At 47.3% G+C, this 20,844-nt stretch overlaps 1 protein-coding gene across 3 annotated transcripts in view; it reads right to left on the bottom strand.

Moving 5' to 3' along the window:
- SKA3 (spindle and kinetochore associated complex subunit 3) overlaps positions 1 to 20,844 on the bottom strand; it is a 1,028,231-nt gene that overhangs the window by 618,877 nt on the left and 388,510 nt on the right. For all 3 annotated transcript variants that reach the window (XM_069639377.1, XM_069639379.1, XM_069639378.1), the window contains exon 6: positions 20,317 to 20,411. In XM_069639377.1, coding sequence (XP_069495478.1) covers positions 20,317 to 20,411 — 95 coding nt within the window. The remainder of the gene's footprint in view (positions 1 to 20,316; positions 20,412 to 20,844) is intronic.

Below are 20,844 nucleotides of genomic sequence, written 5' to 3'. Positions count from 1 at the left end.
TAGCATTGCTTGGGTTGCCTCTCGCCTAGTTATTGGGACTGCCAGTAGGTTTGCCTGCTCTCCTGACCGTATTGGCTCGATGTGCCTGTCTAGTTATGCAGTTCGATCAGTTTCCCCTCAGCTTTCCTCCCTATATAATTCAGCAAAGAATTGCAGCATAACCTTTTGTATGCCCATTTCTAAGATGGGTGTGGTATTGTGTGGCTTTTTAAATTTGTGTATAAAAAAAAAACCTTTGCTCTCTCTCGTCCTACGCTGTTTTGCCAGTAGGGCGCCCTATTTATTACTACGATCACAGAAGTATTGTTTGCTTCTAAGCAGCTTTCTCTATGGTCTTGTGTTGATTTTCCTGCTCCATAACCTATCGCTCGGGCTCAAATTCCCCCTTCTTGTGCTTTTCTCCCAGCTCCTTTGTGAGGTTCAAGAGCATGAACTTAACTACTCCTTGACTCTGTACCGCCTTTCCTTCTTCTTCCGGTTGCCCCCTTATGCTCCCAATATGTTTCTGTATCTCTGTTTCAATTAATAGTTCAGTCCCTTGTTCACTTAGCTCATAATCCTCTAGCTTCCAGGTCCTTGTTGCCTATGTTCTCGTCTCCCATACTCACAACAGCAGTACGGGCAGATGATCAGAGATTGACATTATCCCTATTTTTGGCTTTTGCAGTCCCTCTAAGATCCCCAGAGTTGCAAAGATGGGCTCAATTTGCGAGTAGGACCTGTGCATGTGCGAGCAGAAAGTGTAATCTTTCTTGCAGGCAGAGATAACGCCATCTATCCATCACACCTTACCTGGCTAGTTTGCATTTCAGCATGGCCCTATATTTGAGATCCCCCATTCTTCCTGACAGTTCAACTGCCAGGGTCGTACATCACATCCATGTTGCCTGCTACTACCCATTCTCCTTCCCAAACTCCTGAGCACTCCATCAAGAAACCCTTCTTTTTGTCCTTGGTTTGAGGGGAGGAGTGGTGGTGTATATACTGAAGTAAATCTTCACTTTCCAACGCTCCCTTTGAGAAAAACAAAGCGCCCTGTGTTGCTCTTTAGCGTGTGTGATTGTTAGCAAGAGGTGCACAAAAATTGCCACTCACGCCCTACTGGAGTATAGCATTGCATGACAGTGTGTGTGATATTCTCGACTAACCGCCTTGTGCCTTGCATCCTTAAGTGAGTTACCTGTTGGCAAGCTATCTGTGGCCTCTGATTTCTTAGTTCTCTTATAATACTTGCCCCTTTGTTAGAGGTGTTTGCCCTGTTAAGTTTCAAAAAACATAACTCAATCATTGGCTCCTATGGATTTTGAGCTGTCCTACAAGCTTCCTTCTATTACTGTTGCAGGGCTCAAAATTAGGATTCAATGAGCTGGAGCTAAAAGCAGCTCCTGGGTGTTAGCAACAACCAGGAGGCAGGTGTTACTGCTGGGGAAACATGAGCGAGTACACAGTGCAACACAAATGTAACTTCTACAGAAGAGTCAAATTTGAACGTTTTGCATCTAATGTATTATCCATGATGTGTTGCCTCTTTAGTAACATTCTCAAACAACTCGAAGTTAATGTCACATATGTAGGTTTGTAAGGCACCATTGGCCTGGGGAGACAAAAGTAGCTCCTGCTAGCGGTTGTTTTCAAGCTAACCGGGCTCTCCTGGGTTAGAGGCAGGATCTAAATAGCTCCGAGCAATTTCGACACTGCTGTTCCCCATTCAATACTTCATTTTATTCTTACTTTTTTTACCCATTTCATTGCACCTATAATATGAAAACCCTGGATCTCCCTTCCAGGTTTGCATTGTGTCCATCTATAAATAGATGCTGTCAGAAGCTGCCTTCCTGTGCCCTCCCATTTGCCCTCTGTTACTGAAACTCCATCAACACCTCTGCCGCAATTACCCACTTTAGCAACATCTACCAATGATACCAACACCCCCTACTCCACAACACACACGACCAACACCCAAAACACTCCACTGGATAGAGTTAAACAAAATACTGAAATGCCTGCTACCAAGGAAGCACTCATTAACACTAGAGCAATCCTAGCCCATGCCCTAGACATCGCAGACCTCATCACATCAGAACACCTAGACTTCCTAGCAATTACTGAAACATGGTTCCATGCAGCTGCAGGGCCTGCCCTCTCCCTGGCCATACCTGACAACTCTACTATCTACAGGACAGACAGAACTGGTCTTAAGGGAGGTGGCGTAGCCTTCATTCCTAAAAACCCACTACAAATAAGAGAATTACCCGCCCAGTCGTTCCCTTCAGGGGAACTCCTTTCCATCAAACTCTCACTATCAGCTAGCATCACACTAACCCTCCACCTCATATACAGACCCCCAGGACAAACAACCACCTTCAATGAAGAGGTCATACAGCTCCTCACGTGCAACACTAACCCTGGCTCTCAAATTATATTGATGGGTGACTTAAATCTAGGATTCAATGATCCCCTCGACGATAATGCCTTAGCTTTAGCCAACTCCACCACAGCATTAGACTTCCTGCACAGAATCAACAACCCGACCCATATCAAAGGTAGAACCTTGGATTGGCTGTCATATTTAAATTTGAACATTAAGGTCCTATCCAACACACCACACCGTGGACAGACCATCATGTCATTGTATTCTCCATCCAGCAAAACACACAGTTACATCGCCCACCCTTGCACCAGCCTCTCTCACCAGAAACAGACGAAATATCACTGCTGAGAAACTACTGCCATTCCTGCACCCTATCATAGACTACCCTCATAACTCTAGCCTAGACCCAGCACCCACGGTTGAGGCATACAACCAAACAATACTAGTGGGTATCAACAAAGTAGCTCCACTGATCATTCGCAAAGCCAAACCTCTGAGCCACCTTAACTCATGGTACACATCGAACCTCAAAACTATGTGCAATACTAAAAGAACAGCCGAGACAATTTGGAGAAAACAAACTCATCCAACAAAGAGTGCTTTGCCACAGCGTCCACAAACTACAAACAAGCCATCCCCCGAACCAAAAGCAAGACCTACAATGAGAGAATCACTAAAGCCAGCTTTGGAACCAAGGAGCATCTTACGAGAATTAGAATCACCAGTGCCTTGAAAAGAATCCTGCAGTGAAGACACTGCTTGGTGCACAAATATCCAAAAAGCACTAGGTCAAAATTACCCTATTACGATAAAAAATGGAATCAAAACAATTTAATTTAAGGTCGAACAAACCCACTCAGACGATCCCCGTTACACCTGTGAAACCTAACAAACAATACAAATTCACCCCCATATCCATACCTGAAGTAACAAAAATTATCAAGAGTCTCACACCGACCAGATGCCAAGCCGATATCTGACCAGCCTCAGTGATCAAAGTGGCAGCAACCAAACTCGCCACCTTCATCATGTCACTGATATGTGCCTCATTTGAATCTAGCACTGTCCCATTAAACCTTAAAGATGCATGGGTCTTACCAGTGCTCAAAAAACCAACACTAGACCCTAATATCCTGACTAACTACTGCCCCATAACCTCAGTCCCATTCCTGCTAAAAAGATACTGGACCTGGCAGCTTACCTACAGATTCAAAACCACCTAGAATCCAACAACCTTCTGGGTCTCCGCCAGTCCTGCGCCAGGCCTGGCCATGGAACCTAATCAGCATTAGTCGATACTCCTCTTACTAGACCCCACAGCGGCCTTTGACCTTGTCAACCATAATGTACTCTGAACATCTTGCATCAGCAGCTCACTTATCTGCCAAAGCATTACAATGGACTCAATCCTTCCTCTCCTATAGAACTGAGAGTATTTGCCCCTTCAGCAGCAGCAGCAGAGCCTGCCCCAGTCTCTTGCGTAGTCCCACAAGGATCCTGTGTCTCCCCAACACTATACAACGTTTTTACAAAACCACTGTTCGACCACCTGGATGATCTGGGTGTCACATATACCAACTATGCGGACAACACCCAAATCGTAATACCTATCCCAGGCAACCATGACAGATGGAAAACTCCTAAATGAAATCTACCCAACTATCCAGGCTTGGATGGCAACTCGTGGCCTCTGCCAAAATAACGATAAAACCGAGTCACGCCTCATAGGCATGCAAAACCGACTCAGTAAACTAAATGACCACTTCATATCTTTCACCATCGACAATATTACGATCAAAGTACCTAAAGAAATGAAAACGTTAGGTGTATCTTGACTCTTGCAGAGTGCAGTAATCCTGCTTTTAAGGAAGGCACTTGTAGCTTTGTGAGTGCCCCTGCAATTCATGTTTGTTGTGTCAACATGCAGGTGCTTAAAATATGTACTTTGTCATTTGCATCCTTTGCTGCTCCCATGGCTGTCCATTCTTGCCACACCACAACCACTATTGGCAGCACCACTGTGAATTATATTCTGAGCCTTCTCCCATTGTGGTTGAGAGATCCGTTTTGAGGGACTTGCCTCTGTGGTGGGATATCAGTAGCCACCATTATGTTTCCCCGGTGTTCCAAGGCCGCCCTGTGGTATCATTGAGTTCCTGCACTGTTCCCCTTGCTCCTGACTGTGGGCGATGGACTTCACCCCCTTCTGAGTCAACTCCAGCATGGGCACTACTCATCGCTCTCCTGGCTTCAGTCAATTCTTCTCGTTGATGGCGAGGGCTCCTCAGATCCTCCCAGGCCATCGACCCCCAGCCTTTATCTGCAGGGACTTTGCCATCATGTATTAGTTTACTAGGTCTTTATGGTATACATCAGTTACTTCTTAAATAAAAATGATCAATATACAAGTTTAAAATTGCGGAGCTAGACAGCGCTCATATGTATATTTAGGGTTATAAATTGTCCATATACATTTTAATGTTTTGTAGTTGTACCTACCTCCCACTCAATATTTTCCTTAAGCACAGTTTTTATTATTGTATTTTACTGTTTAAAGCACAGATGTAGCTTGAAAGCAGCAGAGTGCTGTACAGGGTGTGGGTAGCCAGTGCTTGGGCTGGTGTCTTAAAAGTGTGAGTTGCGGTCTGTGTGTCCATCATTTTAGTTCTTGGTCACAAATTGTTGAACAAGCCATGTTTTTAGAAATTTGAGAGACGGGAGAATTGTAGGGGCGTTCCAAGCCGATACCGGGATAGAGTTCCTGATGATGGGCACGTGACAATAGAAGGATTGCTTGCAGGTCCTCTCTTTGATGAAGAGTTGGGATTCGAGCTGGTTGGTCAATTTGCTGTACGAGGAGTGTGTGGCATCAGATATATAGAGCTTAGCTGCCAGGTAGGCTGGTGTGCTACTTGTGACTTCTATGTAGTGGATGCATGCAGTCTTGAACAGTATCCTGGCCTGGAGAGGAAGCCAATGTAGTTTGCGTAGAGAAGGGGTGGGGGAGAGGAGTGCTTCGTTCAAATTTCCACTCCGGCTTGCTACAGTGTGGTGGACTGCTTGTAGGGGAGGCAAGTGAGCAGCTCGGAGCACCGTGAGGAGGGAGTTTCCTCTATGATGTGCGAGACTACAAGGGCCTTCACTACGGTCCAAAGGTTTTTTGGCAGGGTGAAGGGTTTGATTTTGCGAAGGGTGGAGATTTGGAGCCAGGCTGTTTGTGCCTTCTTGGCTATGTGTTTCTGGAAGGACAGGTTGCTGTTGATGGTGAAGCCTAAGGATGGGTGCTGAATCTGAGAGTTGCAGATCAAATCCCTTTAGGTGCATTTTATAGAGACATCATTTGACGAGTTGCTGATTCATGGGGGGGGGGGACCGTTGATGATTAATTTGGTTTTGGAGGGGTTAAGTTTGAGGTAAGCCTCATTCTGTCACTTCGTACTCAATCGATCATTCTTTGATCATATATGGTCAATAACTTCCTTCGTTGTTGTTGGTCTGTCCTGTCTTTGAACTTGTTCTAACACAACCCACTTGAACTCTTCTGGTTAACATGGAAATATGAAAACAAGACCGATATGAATATTTGTAAATCAGATTAAGTAGATACAAAGGTTAGATGAATTAGCTTTGAGAAAAAACGTAGCTGCCATTTCCCGGGCTCCAAAAAATGTTTGGCCATCATTACTATCACTATTCTTTTCTTTTCTTTATGCAGCTCTTATTTTCAATCATTCTTGTTTTCACTGACCATTCTGTTTTGCCAATATGCTTCAAACAACATGGGCATATAAGTAAATGTGTGACCATATTGGCTTTGGTATTTTGAGCACTCATTTTCTCTGTAAGCCCAAATCTACTACTTGAGTTTTGATAGTTTGTGCGTACAAAACACAATTGCCACATATATAATGTCCTTAAACACTAGGTATCCCACATCGTTTATTCGGGGGCATCTGTTCTCTTGGCTCTTTTCTCTTCAATTTCTTCCTGATTATTCTCTCTTATGTTAGTACCTCTTTTGTACACAAACACTGGTTAATCAAATTTCGAATTTCCATTATTGAGTATCTTACAATTAATCTTGATCAGTTTTTGATTTTGTACACGTATTTGTATACACCAACATAAAAAAACGATCTCATCTCCTTTAAATGCTCTGGGCTCTAATAATGCTGGTCTGTTATTCCACACCCTTAGCTGTTGTGACAAATCGCAGTGTTTCGTCACTTTTACCCAGAGAGGGGCCTTTCCTTGTGAGGCTAGGGAGGTGAGCCCGCTATGCAACATTACCCCCAAAAGATGGCAGTAAGCAGGACCTGTAACAACAAACAGGGTTACGTTGTTGCGGAGAAGGCAAAAGAGAGAGAGCACGGACAAGCCGTTGGTTTCCTTTTAACCGTTAAAAGGAGATTGGACGTGGTAACACAAAAACAACGGTTTTATAGGAAAAAATATTTTATTACTCGATATCTCTGAGGTAAAGCTAAAAGTTCATATCCTCAAACTTGAGTGCAAAGTATGGCAAAAAAGTGCGGCAAATCCAACGGCGTAGGTACATTACTGTTCCGAACTGGAGATTGAATTCTGTGGCTGTATGATGATGGTTCAACCTGGGAGAGGTTAACTGTACGTATTCTGTTGTCCTGTGTTGTTATTTTTAATAGTTCCCGTAGGTCACAGGAAAGCAGAGAAATTTCTGCGGTTGGAAATGCACAGATAAAAGGGCCAGAAGGCCGGGGTGATGAGGTGAAGCTCAAGTAAAAAGGCACACTCTTTTCATCTGGGTGCGCGCAGGAATAGTTATGTGGCAATATCTTATCCCTTTCCGTATAGATATTTGGTATCGGTCATGAGAGCCCTCATGACCTGTGGGGTCGACCGGTTTCGATGGCACTCGTAATTGGGGCCATATTCATCAGGACCATAATTCAGAGGAGGGAAGATGAATCCGAGAGTTTCAGAAATGTCTGAAAGCGGGGCCAAGTTACTCCTGTAGAGATACAGAAAAGAGGGGGGGGGTTTGGAGAGAGGAGACAGTGGCATGAGAATTCTGGCCATGTCAAAGGCTATGGACTACACCTTACACACCAAATGAGAGGATAAATGTGGGTAAGAAATCAATCTAATTGCGGTGAAAAGTACAAAACTATCATTGGTGCCTGGTCACCGGTGTCTAAAAACAATCCTATCAGCTGAGCAGCCAGCGCTCTGATTGCACATGCAACTCTCACCAGCCCACCGGCTGCTTTGAATCCTTTTAACTTGCGCTTGTTGCAACAACTTGTCCTTTAGCAGTCTGTTTACAGACTCTCTTGTCTTACATTTCAGAGCCACCAGCCAGTCTACATCAGAACAACCTCCTCCAGCACACATTGTGCACAGAGGTACCATTGGCTCCTTTTTCCCTGACTTTCACTGAGCACTTCCCAATTGTGCCTGTGTCCCCCCCCACTCCAGTGCACCTCCCCTTCCTTCCCCCCCCCCCCTTTTCCACTTGCTGATAGGATTGTTTTTAGACACCGGTGACCAGGCACCAATGATAGTTTTGTACTTTTCACCGCAATTAGATTGATTTCTTACCCACATTTATCCTCTCATTTGGTGTGTAAGGTGTAGTCCATAGCCTTTGACATGGCCAGAATTCTCATGCCACTGTCTCCTCTCTCCAAAACCCCCCCCTATTTTCTGTATCTCTACAGGAGTAACTTGGCCCCGCTTTCAGACATTTCTGAAACTCTCGGATTCATCTTCCCTCCTCTGAATTATGGTCCTGATGAATATGGCCCCAATTACGAGTGCCATCGAAACCGGTCGACCCCACAGGTCATGAGGGCTCTCATGACCGATACCAAATATCTATACGGAAAGGGATAAGATATTGCCACATAACTATTCCTGCGCGCACCCAGATGAAAAGAGTGTGCCTTTTTACTTGAGCTTCACCTCATCACCCCGGCCTTCTGGCCCTTTTATCTGTGCATTTCCAACTGCAGAAATTTCTCTGCTTTCCTGTGACCTACGGGAACTATTAAAAATAACAACACAGGACAACAGAATATGTACAGTTAACCTCTCCCAGGTTGAACCATCATCATACAGCCACAGAATTCAATCTCCAGTTCGGAACAGTAATGTACCTACGCCGTTGGATTTGCCGCACTTTTTTGCCATACTTTGCACTCAAGTTTGAGGATATGAACTTTTACCAGTAAGCAGGACCTCACAGGGAGAAGGGCTCCCATTCCGGCAAAGAACTCCCTGAAATCCTGTCTTGTGAAGCATCAATAAAATCAATGCTTCAGAGAAGTCCATCAGATCAAGCCACTGTTTTGTTACTGTAATATTGTTGCTGTAATATTAGCACTAACATTCATCTGGAAGAAATGTCTGCCAAAACCACAGAGACAAAGAAGAGAAATAAGCGAGTAATACAGATAGCTGCACGGTCTAAAGTCAAACAAACTGTGACGAAGAAGCCTAGATGAGTTAATGAGAATACTCAAAGAGAGAAAGGACTCTGATGTTACGTTGGAGTGGACCCAAATGATATAAAATGGAAGAGGGACATAAGGTGAAGTGTGAAGCCCGGCAAGTTTGAACCTGGGAAGATCTGAGAGCTGAGGAGGACCGAGAGATCCTTGGTCATGAGGACCTGACCAGTGGGTGTACCGAAGAGGCACGGAGAAAAGATAGAAACCGTGTTGTGCAGGGGAAGAGAACCCAGAGGAAAGGAGAATTGAGGGAGCGGTGGAGTGACCTGGGAAAGGTGGACTGTCCACTCCAGAAACTGCATTGAGACTGCTGTAGCCATGGCTATGCAGGGCCACGGCGAACAGCCAAGAAGCGTTGGCGTGACTGCAGAAGCCGTTCCAACACTGAGCGTTATCCCAATCCTGAAGAGAGATAAGGTGACGCTACCCTGTGAACAATAAGGTAACGGGATAGGCAAGAGACCCGGAAAGGGGTACGAAGAGCAAGGACATGCACAGCCTACTCGTCCCAGTGACACAATCAGTGGTTATAAGAGTGAGAACTACGGGACTCAGTCTACTTGTCCCAGTGAGGGTAAAAGTATCATTAAGAAACAGAATAACCCTAAGAAAGAGAGAGTTATACTGAAACATGTCTCACTAAGTGTTGTAAGACAAAATTGAGGAGCAAAACCCTCACAGTGGTTTGGAATGACCTGATTCAGTCCAAAGTGAAAGTCAGATCAGCAAGCCAAGAGTAGAATTTTGTAAAACATGCTGTTTATGGAGACCACCAGGGGGCGCAGAGGCAATGGCTGCCTAGTGCTGAGCTCCCGCCGGGACAGGGCCTTTTAGAGGGATTGAGCCCCCCCCCCCGGACCCCCCAGCAGAACAGCCGACTGGCCATCGACTGGTGACCCCCCCGTGAGACGCCGACACGAAGGAGCGGATCTCGCCGCCCCCCGGGAACCGGAGTTCGGGCCGTGGTGGAGTCGCGGCCGAGTGAGCGAGGACGGGGAGAGGCCTGCGGACGTGCGGAGCCCAGCAGAGGACCCCGACCTCCAGCCGGAGTGCAGCGCCCCGCCGACCCAGAAGGAGCGGGCGAACAGAGTCGGCACCAACACCGGGCGGAGGAGGTAGGGGGGTCACGGCAGCGGGGCGGCTCGCGGGCCGGACCACCCCTGGACGGGCTCCGGCAGACCGCCTCAGAGAATCGGCCCGGGCCCGCATCTGCCAGACCCCGGGCGGTAGGAAACGGCCCGAATGGGCGAAGCGCCGGACGGGCAGGAATAGCCCCCTCCCGCCGGCGCCAGCTCCATACTTCGGGCCCGCCACGGGCAATAGCCCCCGAGAGGAGAACCGGGCCCCCAGCTCTGGCTCCCGCACCGGGCCGGGACGGTCCAGCCGGCGGCCCGAGCCCAGCATCCGGGGCCTGAAAAAGTTGCCCCCAGGAGACAGTCACAGGAAAAGGGGAGCACATCCGGGACAGGCGGCAGCCAAGGGGACCCCTGCAGCACACCCCACCCCCGCCAACACAGTCCCATTGGGACCCTGGCCTGCCCGCCCAACAAAGGAACCCAGCGAGCCCGGAGGTACAGAGACCAGGCTTAATCAGGTGGTGGCCCCCGGTGACGACCCCGGGGCGTGTGCCCGCCTGCCCCCCCCCCCCCCCCCTGGGTGGAGTACTCGGACAGCAAACAGAGGCTGGAACACGACGGTGGCAGCCTCCCCCTCCCCACGGGACCGCACCAAGACGTGGGGGCTCTGGGCCAGCGGCGGACCCCGAGGGGGGCACAGAGGGGGACCGCATGAACTGGCTAGAATCCCTGCAAGCGTTTAGGTATAGGGATCGCAACAACAGCTACACGGGCTCCAGTGACCCGACCCACCCGAGAAACATGTCGGAATCCTCGACGGCGATGGAGAGGGGCTTTGCCTCCATCCTTCAGGAAATTAGGGAAATGCGATCAGATATTGCCCAGAAATTTGAAAAAATGGAACAGAGGGTGGACAAAGTGGAGGAGAGGCTGCAACGGGTAGAAACCAACCAGTCCTCGTCAACAGCACAGGAGGTCCAATTTGACATGAGGCTCTCGGCCTTGGAGAAAAGGGATGAGGAGAAGGCCAGACAGTTTGACGATTTTGAAAACAGGGAAAGGAGGAATAACTTAAGATTTTTCGGGATCCCGGAAACAGAGGGGGAGACAGAGAGAGACCTAACCCGAGTCGTGAAAGACATTAACACCCTTCTGTTCGCGGAGGAGATGACCACGGAACCCACGTTCGACAGGGTACATAGAGCAGGGGGCAGGGCCGGGAACCCCCGATCGGTCCTAACCCGATTCCACTACTATACGGAAAAGAGTAAGGTTTTGGAAGAAGCGAGGAAGGCAGGGGTGATCACCTACAACAATGCCCAGATCACTATTTTTCAGGACCTCTCCGCCTACACCTTGGCGAAGCGCAGAATGTGCCGTCCCCTGACGCAGCTACTCAAGGAGAAGGGGGTGCGCTACAGGTGGGGGTATCCTTTCTCCCTGTCCTTCGAATACATGGGCCAACGCACCACGTTGGTCACAGAAGAGGATATTAGAGGAGCCATACACGATTACGTGGTGGACCCAGCCCCCCAAGAAGCCCAATCGGCCCGGAGGCTCTGGCCAGGGGTGGGCCGGGTCAGTCGGGACCCAGGAGAAGGAAAACAGCTTCACGAAAATACAAAAAATTGAATACTCCACCCCCGCCCAGGAGAGAGAGCAAATGGACTCGGAGGGCTGACGGCGGGGGAGCCCCGACAAGCTGGGGGACAGGCGCAGAAGTACGTGAGATCCTAGTGACGACTCTGTCCCCTGGAACAGCAAGTATACAGCGGGCAACCGACAGGGAAGAGGCTGGGGGGGAAAGAGGGGCTCAAGGAGATGAGCATTGTACTGTGGGCCTAGCCAGGGGAGGTCAGGCTGGTGGTCCGGCCACATGCCAGCGATGGCGGAACTTGCTGGCTGGACGTCGGGTAGGGGGGTGGGGGGTTCTTTCAAGTTGGCGGGGGATGTTTTTTCATGGAGGGGGGAGGAGGGGATGTTTGGGGTCAGTTTTAGGGCCCTGGGGCAAGGGGGTAGGGAGAATCCAAGCAATCCAGAAGCGAGACAAATGAAGCGAAACAGGGTTTTTGACATGGTTTGGGTGGCCAGCCGGGTGCGTTATATAGATAATGGCTGAGGGCTTGCCGGCCCTGGGGGTGGGCACCATGAATGTGCGAGGTCTGAATACCCCCACAAAGAGGTCCCTGGTTTGCAGGGAGTTCAGAAGAGCTAAGCTAGACCTGCTTTTCCTGCAGGAGACTCACTGGGCCCGGGCGAAGGAACCAAAGATGAGGGGAGGAGGAATCGGTGAGATTTTTTGTGCATCACATAAGTCGAAGAAGAGGGGAGTGGCAATTCTGCTAGCAAGGAGCGTAGGCTTTGAGCAGGAGGCGACCCTGAAGAACTCCAAGGGACGCTACCTAATGGTGAGGGGCTCACTACAGGGGGCCCCCTTAACCCTCGTAGTTGTATATGGCCCAAATGAAGGCCAAGCCCAGTTCTGGGAGGAAGTAAGGGACAGGCTCAAACTCTTTGTCCAAGGCAAAATAGTGGTAGGGGGGGGGATTTCAACATGGTCCTAGACCCGGCCTTGGATAGGAAGCGACTGGGCCCTCCGAACGTCAGACCGGTGGACGAGGCCATGGCACGCTGCTTCCGGAGGGTCAACACTGAGCTGGGCCTGGTCGATACGATTCCACTCCCCAGGTCCGACGTCCCCTCGTTCACGTACTATTCGGCTATTCATACCTCATTCTCCAGAATCGACTATATTCTGGTGGACGAAACGCTTCGCCCACACGTCTCGGGCTACAGTGTGGATCCGGTCCCCTGGACGGATCATGACATGGCCCGCGTCAATATAGCTGAGGGTTGGCACGCGGAACGCAGAGGCCGCTGGAAATGTAATGACTCCCTTCTCAAAGACGAGGCCGTTGCACAGGAAGTGCTAGATGCCATAACGGAGTTTTTTGACTTGAACGACAATGGGGAAGTCGGCATACACACACTGTGGGATGCATTCAAGGCAACCCTACGAGGTGTGCTCATTAAAATAGGAGCCCAGAAGAAAAGAGAAAGGGAGACCCTGGAAAAGACCCTAAGGGATAAAATAGCCCAACACCGGCCTGGCGGTCTTCCGGAACGGCCACTTGAGCGTGACCAGGTCACTGCCCTGTAGGATTACAGACTCCAACTTAAAAACCTCCTCCTGCACAAAACGGAGAGGAGCCTCCAGATGGTGAGACAAAAATATTATGACAAAGGGGATAAGGCAGACAGTATCCTAGCCTGGAAACTGAGGGAAGTCCAAAGAAGCAGAATGGTTAAGGCAGTGAAGGACGCACAGGGGACGATAGGCTATGATGCTCCCCACATAGGAGAGGCCTTTCGCCACTACTATGAGAAACTATACACCTCAGAACATGACGAGGGCGATGCCCAGATAGAAGGCTTTTGGGAGTCCATACAAGTCCCGGCCCTAACAAAAGAGATGTCGGAGGGGCTAGAGGGTCCGGTCACCGAGGAGGAGATAGACAAAGTGATAAGTGAGATGAAGGCGGGGACCTCCGGGGGAGGATGGTTATACAGTGTACTTTTACAAGAGGTTCCGCTCCAGCTTGGCCCCGCATCTGGCGAGGGTCTTCAATTCTGTCCTCGAGGGAGGCACTCTCCCCGACTCCATGATGGGAGCCATTATAGCAGTACTGCCCAAGGAAGGGAAAGACCCTGCAGAGTGCTCCTCATACTCCCAATATCGTTATCGAACACGGACGTCAAGATCTTGGCCAAGGTGGTGGGGAGCAGGATGGAGGGGATAATGCCGAGGTTGATTCATGGGGACCAGGTGGGCTTCATAAGAGGAAGACAGGGGTCGGACAATATCCGTAAAACAATAGATCTGCTCCACTTCGTACAGGAATCTGAACTGGACGCATGTGTCCTCTCTTTAGACTCCGAAAAAGCTTTCGACAGGGTGGAGTGGAGATACATGGAACTTCTTCTCCAGAAAATGGGCTTCGGGTCTCACATTAGGAGCTGGGTATCGGCACTCTATAGAGCCCCCACAGCGAGGGCCCAGGTGAATGGGAGGTTGACCGAGTCCTTAGCACTTTCGCGAGGGGCCAGGCAGGGTTGTCCCCTCTCCCCCTTGATATATGTCCTCACGATAGAACCATTAGCTATAGCGATCAGAGCGCATGCGGACATCAGGGGGATTAGCCGAGGCGACGTAGAGTTCAACCTCTCCCTCTTTGCAGACGACATCCTTGCTTATGTGGCGGACCCGGCCACCTCGCTCCCCCCCTTTGTGTCCCTTGTGTCCACATTTGGCCGCTTCTCCGGACTGAGAATCAACACAACCAAATCAGTCCTGTCCCCAATGAAAGTGCGAGACCCCGAGCTGGACTCCCTGGACAGGTTTGAGGGAATCGCGGTGGGAAAGACCTCCATCCGATACCTGGGAGTCCTGCTAACTAGGGACCTATCCAAACTAGCCTCCACTAACTATGACCCTATAATTGCAGGGATCAGGTCGGACTTGAGGAGATGGGACAAGATGATCCTGTCCTGGTACGGCCGGATGACAGCGGTCAAGATGAATGTCTTGCCCAGGCTTTTGTACCTGTTCACAGCGCTCCCCACCAGCATCCAAGAGCAGACCTTCAGGGTCCTACAAAACGCAGTCCAAGAATTTATATGGCAGGGGAAAACCCCAAGGACCGGGAGAGCGACCCTGACATTGCCGAGGGAGGAGGGGGGATTTGGGCTCCCTGATTTCCGCCTGTACTTCCGGGCTTCACAATTGAGGGTACTCTTGGAACACATGAAAGAAGGGATGGGGACATACTGGTCTTACTTAGAGGACATGGACGCCCACCCCCTGAAGGTTAGGGATCTCCTGTGGGCCCCACGCAAATCGGTTCCGGGGAAGTTAAGAGGTCACCCGACCCTGGGAGTCCTTTGGGAAATTTGGAGGGAGGGCCCACAGACAGCCTACCTCACTTCATGGCCGTCCCCGATGTCCTCCCTTTGGGGGCTCCCACTTGACCTTGGCGGGAGGGGGTTTCGGAATTCCCAGATCTGGTCCGACTTGGGGATGGAATGGGCTGGGCAGATGTTCAGGGAGGGAGAGTTTCTCCCATACGAGGACCTGAGGAGGGCCCTCGGCCGGGGATCCCTCACCATTTTTGAATACCTCCGCCTCAAGGGCATATTGTGTGACCAGTCATGGGGCCAAAACTTGAGGAGGCAGCTGACCCCCTTTGAAAAGTTCTTAGATACAGCGACCTCGAGAAAGGGCGCGGTGTCGAACATGTATAAAATCTTGAACACTCTCAACCTCCCCGGAAGAAGGGGCTTCCGTTCATTCTGGGATGATTTGGTGGGAGAGGTCATCTCGGAAGACACCTGGTCGAGAATTTTCAAAATCGCTTTCAATGGGAACTTGTTCACCGCAGACATGGAGCATAACTAAGGTTTTGCAGGGGTGGCATAGGGACCCAGCAAAATTATCTAAAATGTTCCCGGGTGTCTCTCCAATGTGCCCGAGGGGTTGTGGCCAGAGGGGATCCAGGAAGCACATGTGGTGGCTTTGCCCGAAAGTTCAGGCCTTCTGGGAAAGAGTACGGTCCTGGATCACGGAGGTGTCGGACGAACCTCTCCCCCAGGACCCTCTGTCAATGTTGTTGGGGGTACCCCCGGAAGACTTGGAAACATATAGATATCCAAGTAAGGTGGAAACAATGCTGCGGGCGGGGAGGGTGGCCCTGGCCCAGAAGTGGAAGAGCCCGGAACTCCCCTCCAAGGAGGATTGGCTGAAGAAAGTAAAGAATATGTTCTTGATGGACAAACTCACAGCTATGGTGAACAATGACTCGGGGCCTTTCATGGCACATTGGTATGGGGTGCAACAATCTTGGGGATGGGATGTTCACTGACCTGAGACACTGGCCCGCACCGAGGGAGGGGAGGAGGGCTTGAAGCCCAGCTGGGCCCGCCTTGAATGCCCACGACCGGGGAAACGGCACCATCGTCCACAGCCGAAAAGAATGGTCACCTACCACAGTGTCTCCTGAACACAGGGGAGGATAAAGCCGCTCATTGTCTCTTTCGTTTGAAGTTATTGCAGGATTGCGGGGGGGGCATTGTTGGGAGGGGGGCGGAGGGTAGGAGGGGGTTAAGGGTTGAATGGGACAGTTAATCGCCTTGTGTGCCTTATGGGTTATTCAGCCCGGTTTGTAAAACTAATTAAATGCCAATAAAACCAAAGTTTAAAAAAAAACCATGCTGTTTATGAGGAGATCAGGAACCAAAGGAATACAGAGATCCAAGACCAGACCTACAGATAAGGGGTGTATCATTCACTTTTACTGTATAAAAATTGGCAAATATGCCTATAAAACAAAATTAGGGAGTTCAAATACCTGCAACAAAAAACTGGAAAAAGACATGTAGAATCTTGCACCCCTGCTTTTACCCTCAGAGCTCCATGTATATGTTTGGAACAGTAGTACACGTAGTACCACAGTAAGAAACTATTATTTTGTTTGTTTGTTTATTTTTATTTATATAGCGCGCCTGACCCATGGGTATCTGGGTGCTTAAGGGTAATGGTTACAAGATACAGTTTAGGCAGTTTATACAGTATATACAGGTATAGTACAAACAATACATTCAAAAAGCATTGGCAGAAAAGAAAGTAAGCTGTTGGAGGGGTAAGGTACAAGATGATGTCGAGTGTGAGGTAGGTAGTGTTAGTTTTTGTTCAATAACCATGTGATGATGTGACTTCTGAATGATTGAAAGGTTGGGATGGATTTGATGTCATGTGGAAGTGTATTCCATAATTGGGAAGCTAGAACCGGGAAGCTGGTTCCGCCAGCTCTTTTTAGGGTGTACCTGGGCACCATCAGGAATGATGTGTTGGTGGATCTGGTGATTCTGGCTGACGATTTCAGGGTGAATTTGTTCGCGAGATAGGGTGGGGCTTGGTGGTTCAGGGCTTTGTATATTGACTGCCTGATTGGAAGAAGTAAACTTGTATCTTTTAATGTGCATGAATAGCTAGGTGCAAATAAATAAATATTACAAAAGCAGTTCTGCTTTTCACCTATTTTTACTAAATACTCTCATTGGAAAGTGGACTTACATTTTTACTCCCTAAAACTTATTTTACTCCCAACTTTAAATAATAGGGAGTAAAATACTCCCACTTCCAAATCTTATCTAGAGCACTGATCAAGACCCAGAAAAGGGACATTTGGGTCCCTCAAATGTATTGGGGAAAAGGAACCTTACAGAACCACTTTAAGAAGATGCAGTCGAAAGGGTTGAAAACCCAAATACAGCTAGGAGAAAAAATATCCAAAAGGAAAGGGGACGCCAGGTGGGTGGAAAAGCCCTCGAGTGAACTGCAGGAATTCATCCAAGAAACAGCCAAGAACTATTTGAAAATCATCACCTATTAGGGCCGAACAGCCTATCCAGGAGAAGGGGGGCATTCTCCGGCACTTTTGTTATTTTTCCTTAGTAATAGGGCCAAAATAGATTAGTTTTGAGATGAAGTACTCACAGTTTACTTTTTGGGTTTCACTACTGACGACGAGTACACTAGTTAGTTTTGTTAGGTAAAGAAACCCAAAGAATAGGAATCGACCGGCCATTTTCTTATTATATTAATAAACCACTCATTGAATATGACAAAAATGAGTGTCTCCTCCTTCTGACCTACCACACTGTTCTTTTCAATAAATTAATAGGGTGTCCTTATCTCATAATTTATTTAGCAATTGACTTGCCTCTTCCTCATACGATGACGTTTGACTATTTTTTTTAAGCCTCTGAACCTGTCCAAACAGTAGTTTGTATTTTGTGTGTTTAGGACGACTTTTAAAATGGCACTTTTATAGTTGCTTTATTAAACCCTGAACTTTCAACCCCCTTTGCAGGGCAATATAGTCAAATCTAAGAAATCAATGTTTTTTTATTGACAGTTAATGTAAATCAAACAGGTCTATCTTGTGTATTAAACCTTGTATAACTCTTTTCTGTCTGCATTGTTGTGGCTTCCTAAATGATTATGTCATCCATGATTAATTTCCAGATGTTCCTCATAAAGGCACTGTTCTCACTGCAAATTACTTCTCCTCTAAGCAATTTGACCCTCATCTCTTGGTGCAGAGACGGAATACTCAGGATCTAAATGTGTGATTGAGCAGGCCCAATCTAGCTTGTAATCACTTACTGTAATCACTTACTGTACACACGTACGTACGTACGTACGTACACACACACACACACACACAGAAAGGACGGCTATTGATCAAACCCGGGCAGAAAGATTCAGTGGAGTGTTAAACGCTCATGAAGATAACAATGTAATTCTGAGACAATTAAATACAGTAAAGCTCTTGCAGTGTTTGTGATGCTTCAAGTCAACTGTTTCAAAAGATAATGAGTAATGCAGTGAAAGATAAATGTGGTCACTGAGGAAACAGCAATGTATTGCTTGGATTTGGTGTTAGATGTAAACCATGTAAGGGAAAGCAATGTTATATTGGTCATAACAAAAACTGGGTACAAACAATTATGGTGAAATCAATATCAAGTAATTCTGAAATTGATGACAATTTATGAATACGTGGCTATAAGATTGAAAGGCATTGATACCGAAAGGGAGGAGTATACAGTGCAAGAGAAGGAGGAAGGAGTAAATGGAATTAATGCAAAGGTGGTGTTGAAGCATATTTAGTTAGATGTATTGTGAGATATACAATTAAATCATGCATATCTTTTATAAAAATATGAAAACAAGATAGATATGAATATTTGTAAAGCAAAAACAAAGGTTGCATGAATTCACTTTGAGAAAAAACGTGGCTGCCATTTCTTGCCTTGTTGGTGCAGATCAACTCCATCAAAAGAAGGCACACTATTTTTGTTTAAAGATTAATAGTGCTCAGACTGTACCATTTGCCCAAGAATGTAAGGCTGTTCTTCAACAATACATTCACTTTCCAGTGCAGATTACTGACCTCCCTCACTTTGATTGCAATACAAAAGCTTGGGGTGCGCTGTACGTACAAAACCACATGGTTCCACTGTAATGAACCCCTCCAACCCAGTACTATTTCACGGTTTCAGTCTTCACCCATGGCTGCAACAAAAGAGCTCCAAAATGTATGGTTCACAAAAAACAACAACGCAGGGATACATAAAGTCCCTTGACGTATACAAGGCAAATCCCTTTCTTTCCACCCCATGGAATACAAGTTATCACAGTATACTATTAGCCCACAATCATAGGGCTGTAATATAATAAATCATTAATTCTGCTGAATATTGACCCTTTCATTTCACTGGAACACATGCGCTCACAATATACTCCTTGACAAAGATCACAAGGATACACTGTAGTCTGTATCTTTTAGTGCTGATGTATTTCCTTTTCTCCTCTACGAACACAAGGGCTATGGATCTATGGTCATGCCGGTGCAGGGTCACAAGGCTGCACTGCAATGAATCCAGTCATCACTACAGGATGAAGAACAACCCACCTCGCCAGCACCATTTGAGGTCCTATTAAACTATGCTTCAAATACAATATGAAACGTACTTATCTATTTGTGAAATGTTATGAAGTGAAATTGCATTACATTGCGGTTTAACTTAACACCATGCCGCTTGTCTGTTACTATCTGAATCAGACTATTTTACTATACGGAAGTGTTTCTGCTTTATTATTCTATCCAGGTTAATGTGTTACAAGAAAGAAAGACGAGTTAAAACAAAGACGGTTATGCAATTTTAAAACCAAAGTACAGCCTTTAATTACATTATTTATATAAATACAATATACGTCCTACTGCAGAGAAGAGCACCTTTCATTAGAGTGACAATGGGTGGCTTGAAGAGGTCCCCTTCAGGTAAGTCTTTAAAAACAGAATTCACCATTTGTGCTCATTTAATAAAATGCATAGGAGAACGTTGAATTAGAGAACCTCTCAAAGCCCACTTGTTAACGGTTGGATTGTTAAGTATGACTCAAGCTTCTTCCAATCCCAGGAAAGGGGATTACTCAGATGGAAAAATAGCAAAATATTAGGAATTTTCAGCCCTAGAAGCAGAGCTGTAACATTTATCTGGACAGTTAAATATCCACCCAGCCAAGGGCAAGTTGTTTTGTGTTCCTTATATCATGTGTCCTCAAAGCAACCAAGCTCAACAGCAACAGAGATGACACTGTAATTAGTTTACCTTCACAGCTGTTCTTCTATTCACGGCCTGCTATTTATATGCACATCTGCATTCAAAAGCCTCTGACTATTGGCAAGCACTGCACTTCAAAGCACAGAAACTAATACTCTTATGAATGTATTGAAAAATGTGGTTGACATACCATTGTCATCGGACAGCCGCGTCAATGGAGCAGGAGTCGTAGGAATATTGGTGACAAACTGTTCTGAAAGCGGTACAAGGTGGCCTTGAGACGCGCTGCAAGGACAAGGGAAACAGTATACGTGAATACACCTGGAGCATTTAGCATTCATACTAGCCCATATTTTAACAACTTTCAGTGACAGGATGAGGAAGCGAGAAAGCATACAGGGTAAAGAAGAGGTTTGCTAGATGCTGTTGCGTCACATTTTAGTGAGTAAATCATTAAACTTCTTTGGGGTTCTTCAGTCCATCTTATCGAAGGGAACAAGAAGCTAGCAATCCCCAGTTGTTCGGGCATAGATGAGTCTATCAGCTCCTCACACTCAACACAATCAGCTAACTCATTGCAGGGGCCCACCGTTGTAAAGCACGTTAGCCAGAGGCGAAGGATTCTATTTTTTTCAATTTTGAATTTGATAAAAATGTGATCTTACACACATACAAAAAAGAAAATCATATCATAACACAACATATATCCATATAAAAA

The sequence above is a fragment of the Ambystoma mexicanum genome, chromosome 7q (genome assembly GCF_040938575.1).
Source record: "Ambystoma mexicanum isolate Mex_15411 chromosome 7q, UKY_AmexF1_1, whole genome shotgun sequence".
Lineage (NCBI taxonomy): Eukaryota > Metazoa > Chordata > Amphibia > Caudata > Ambystomatidae > Ambystoma > Ambystoma mexicanum.
Note: the sequence above shows the minus strand (reverse complement) of the source record. Positions and strands in the feature narration are given on the sequence as shown.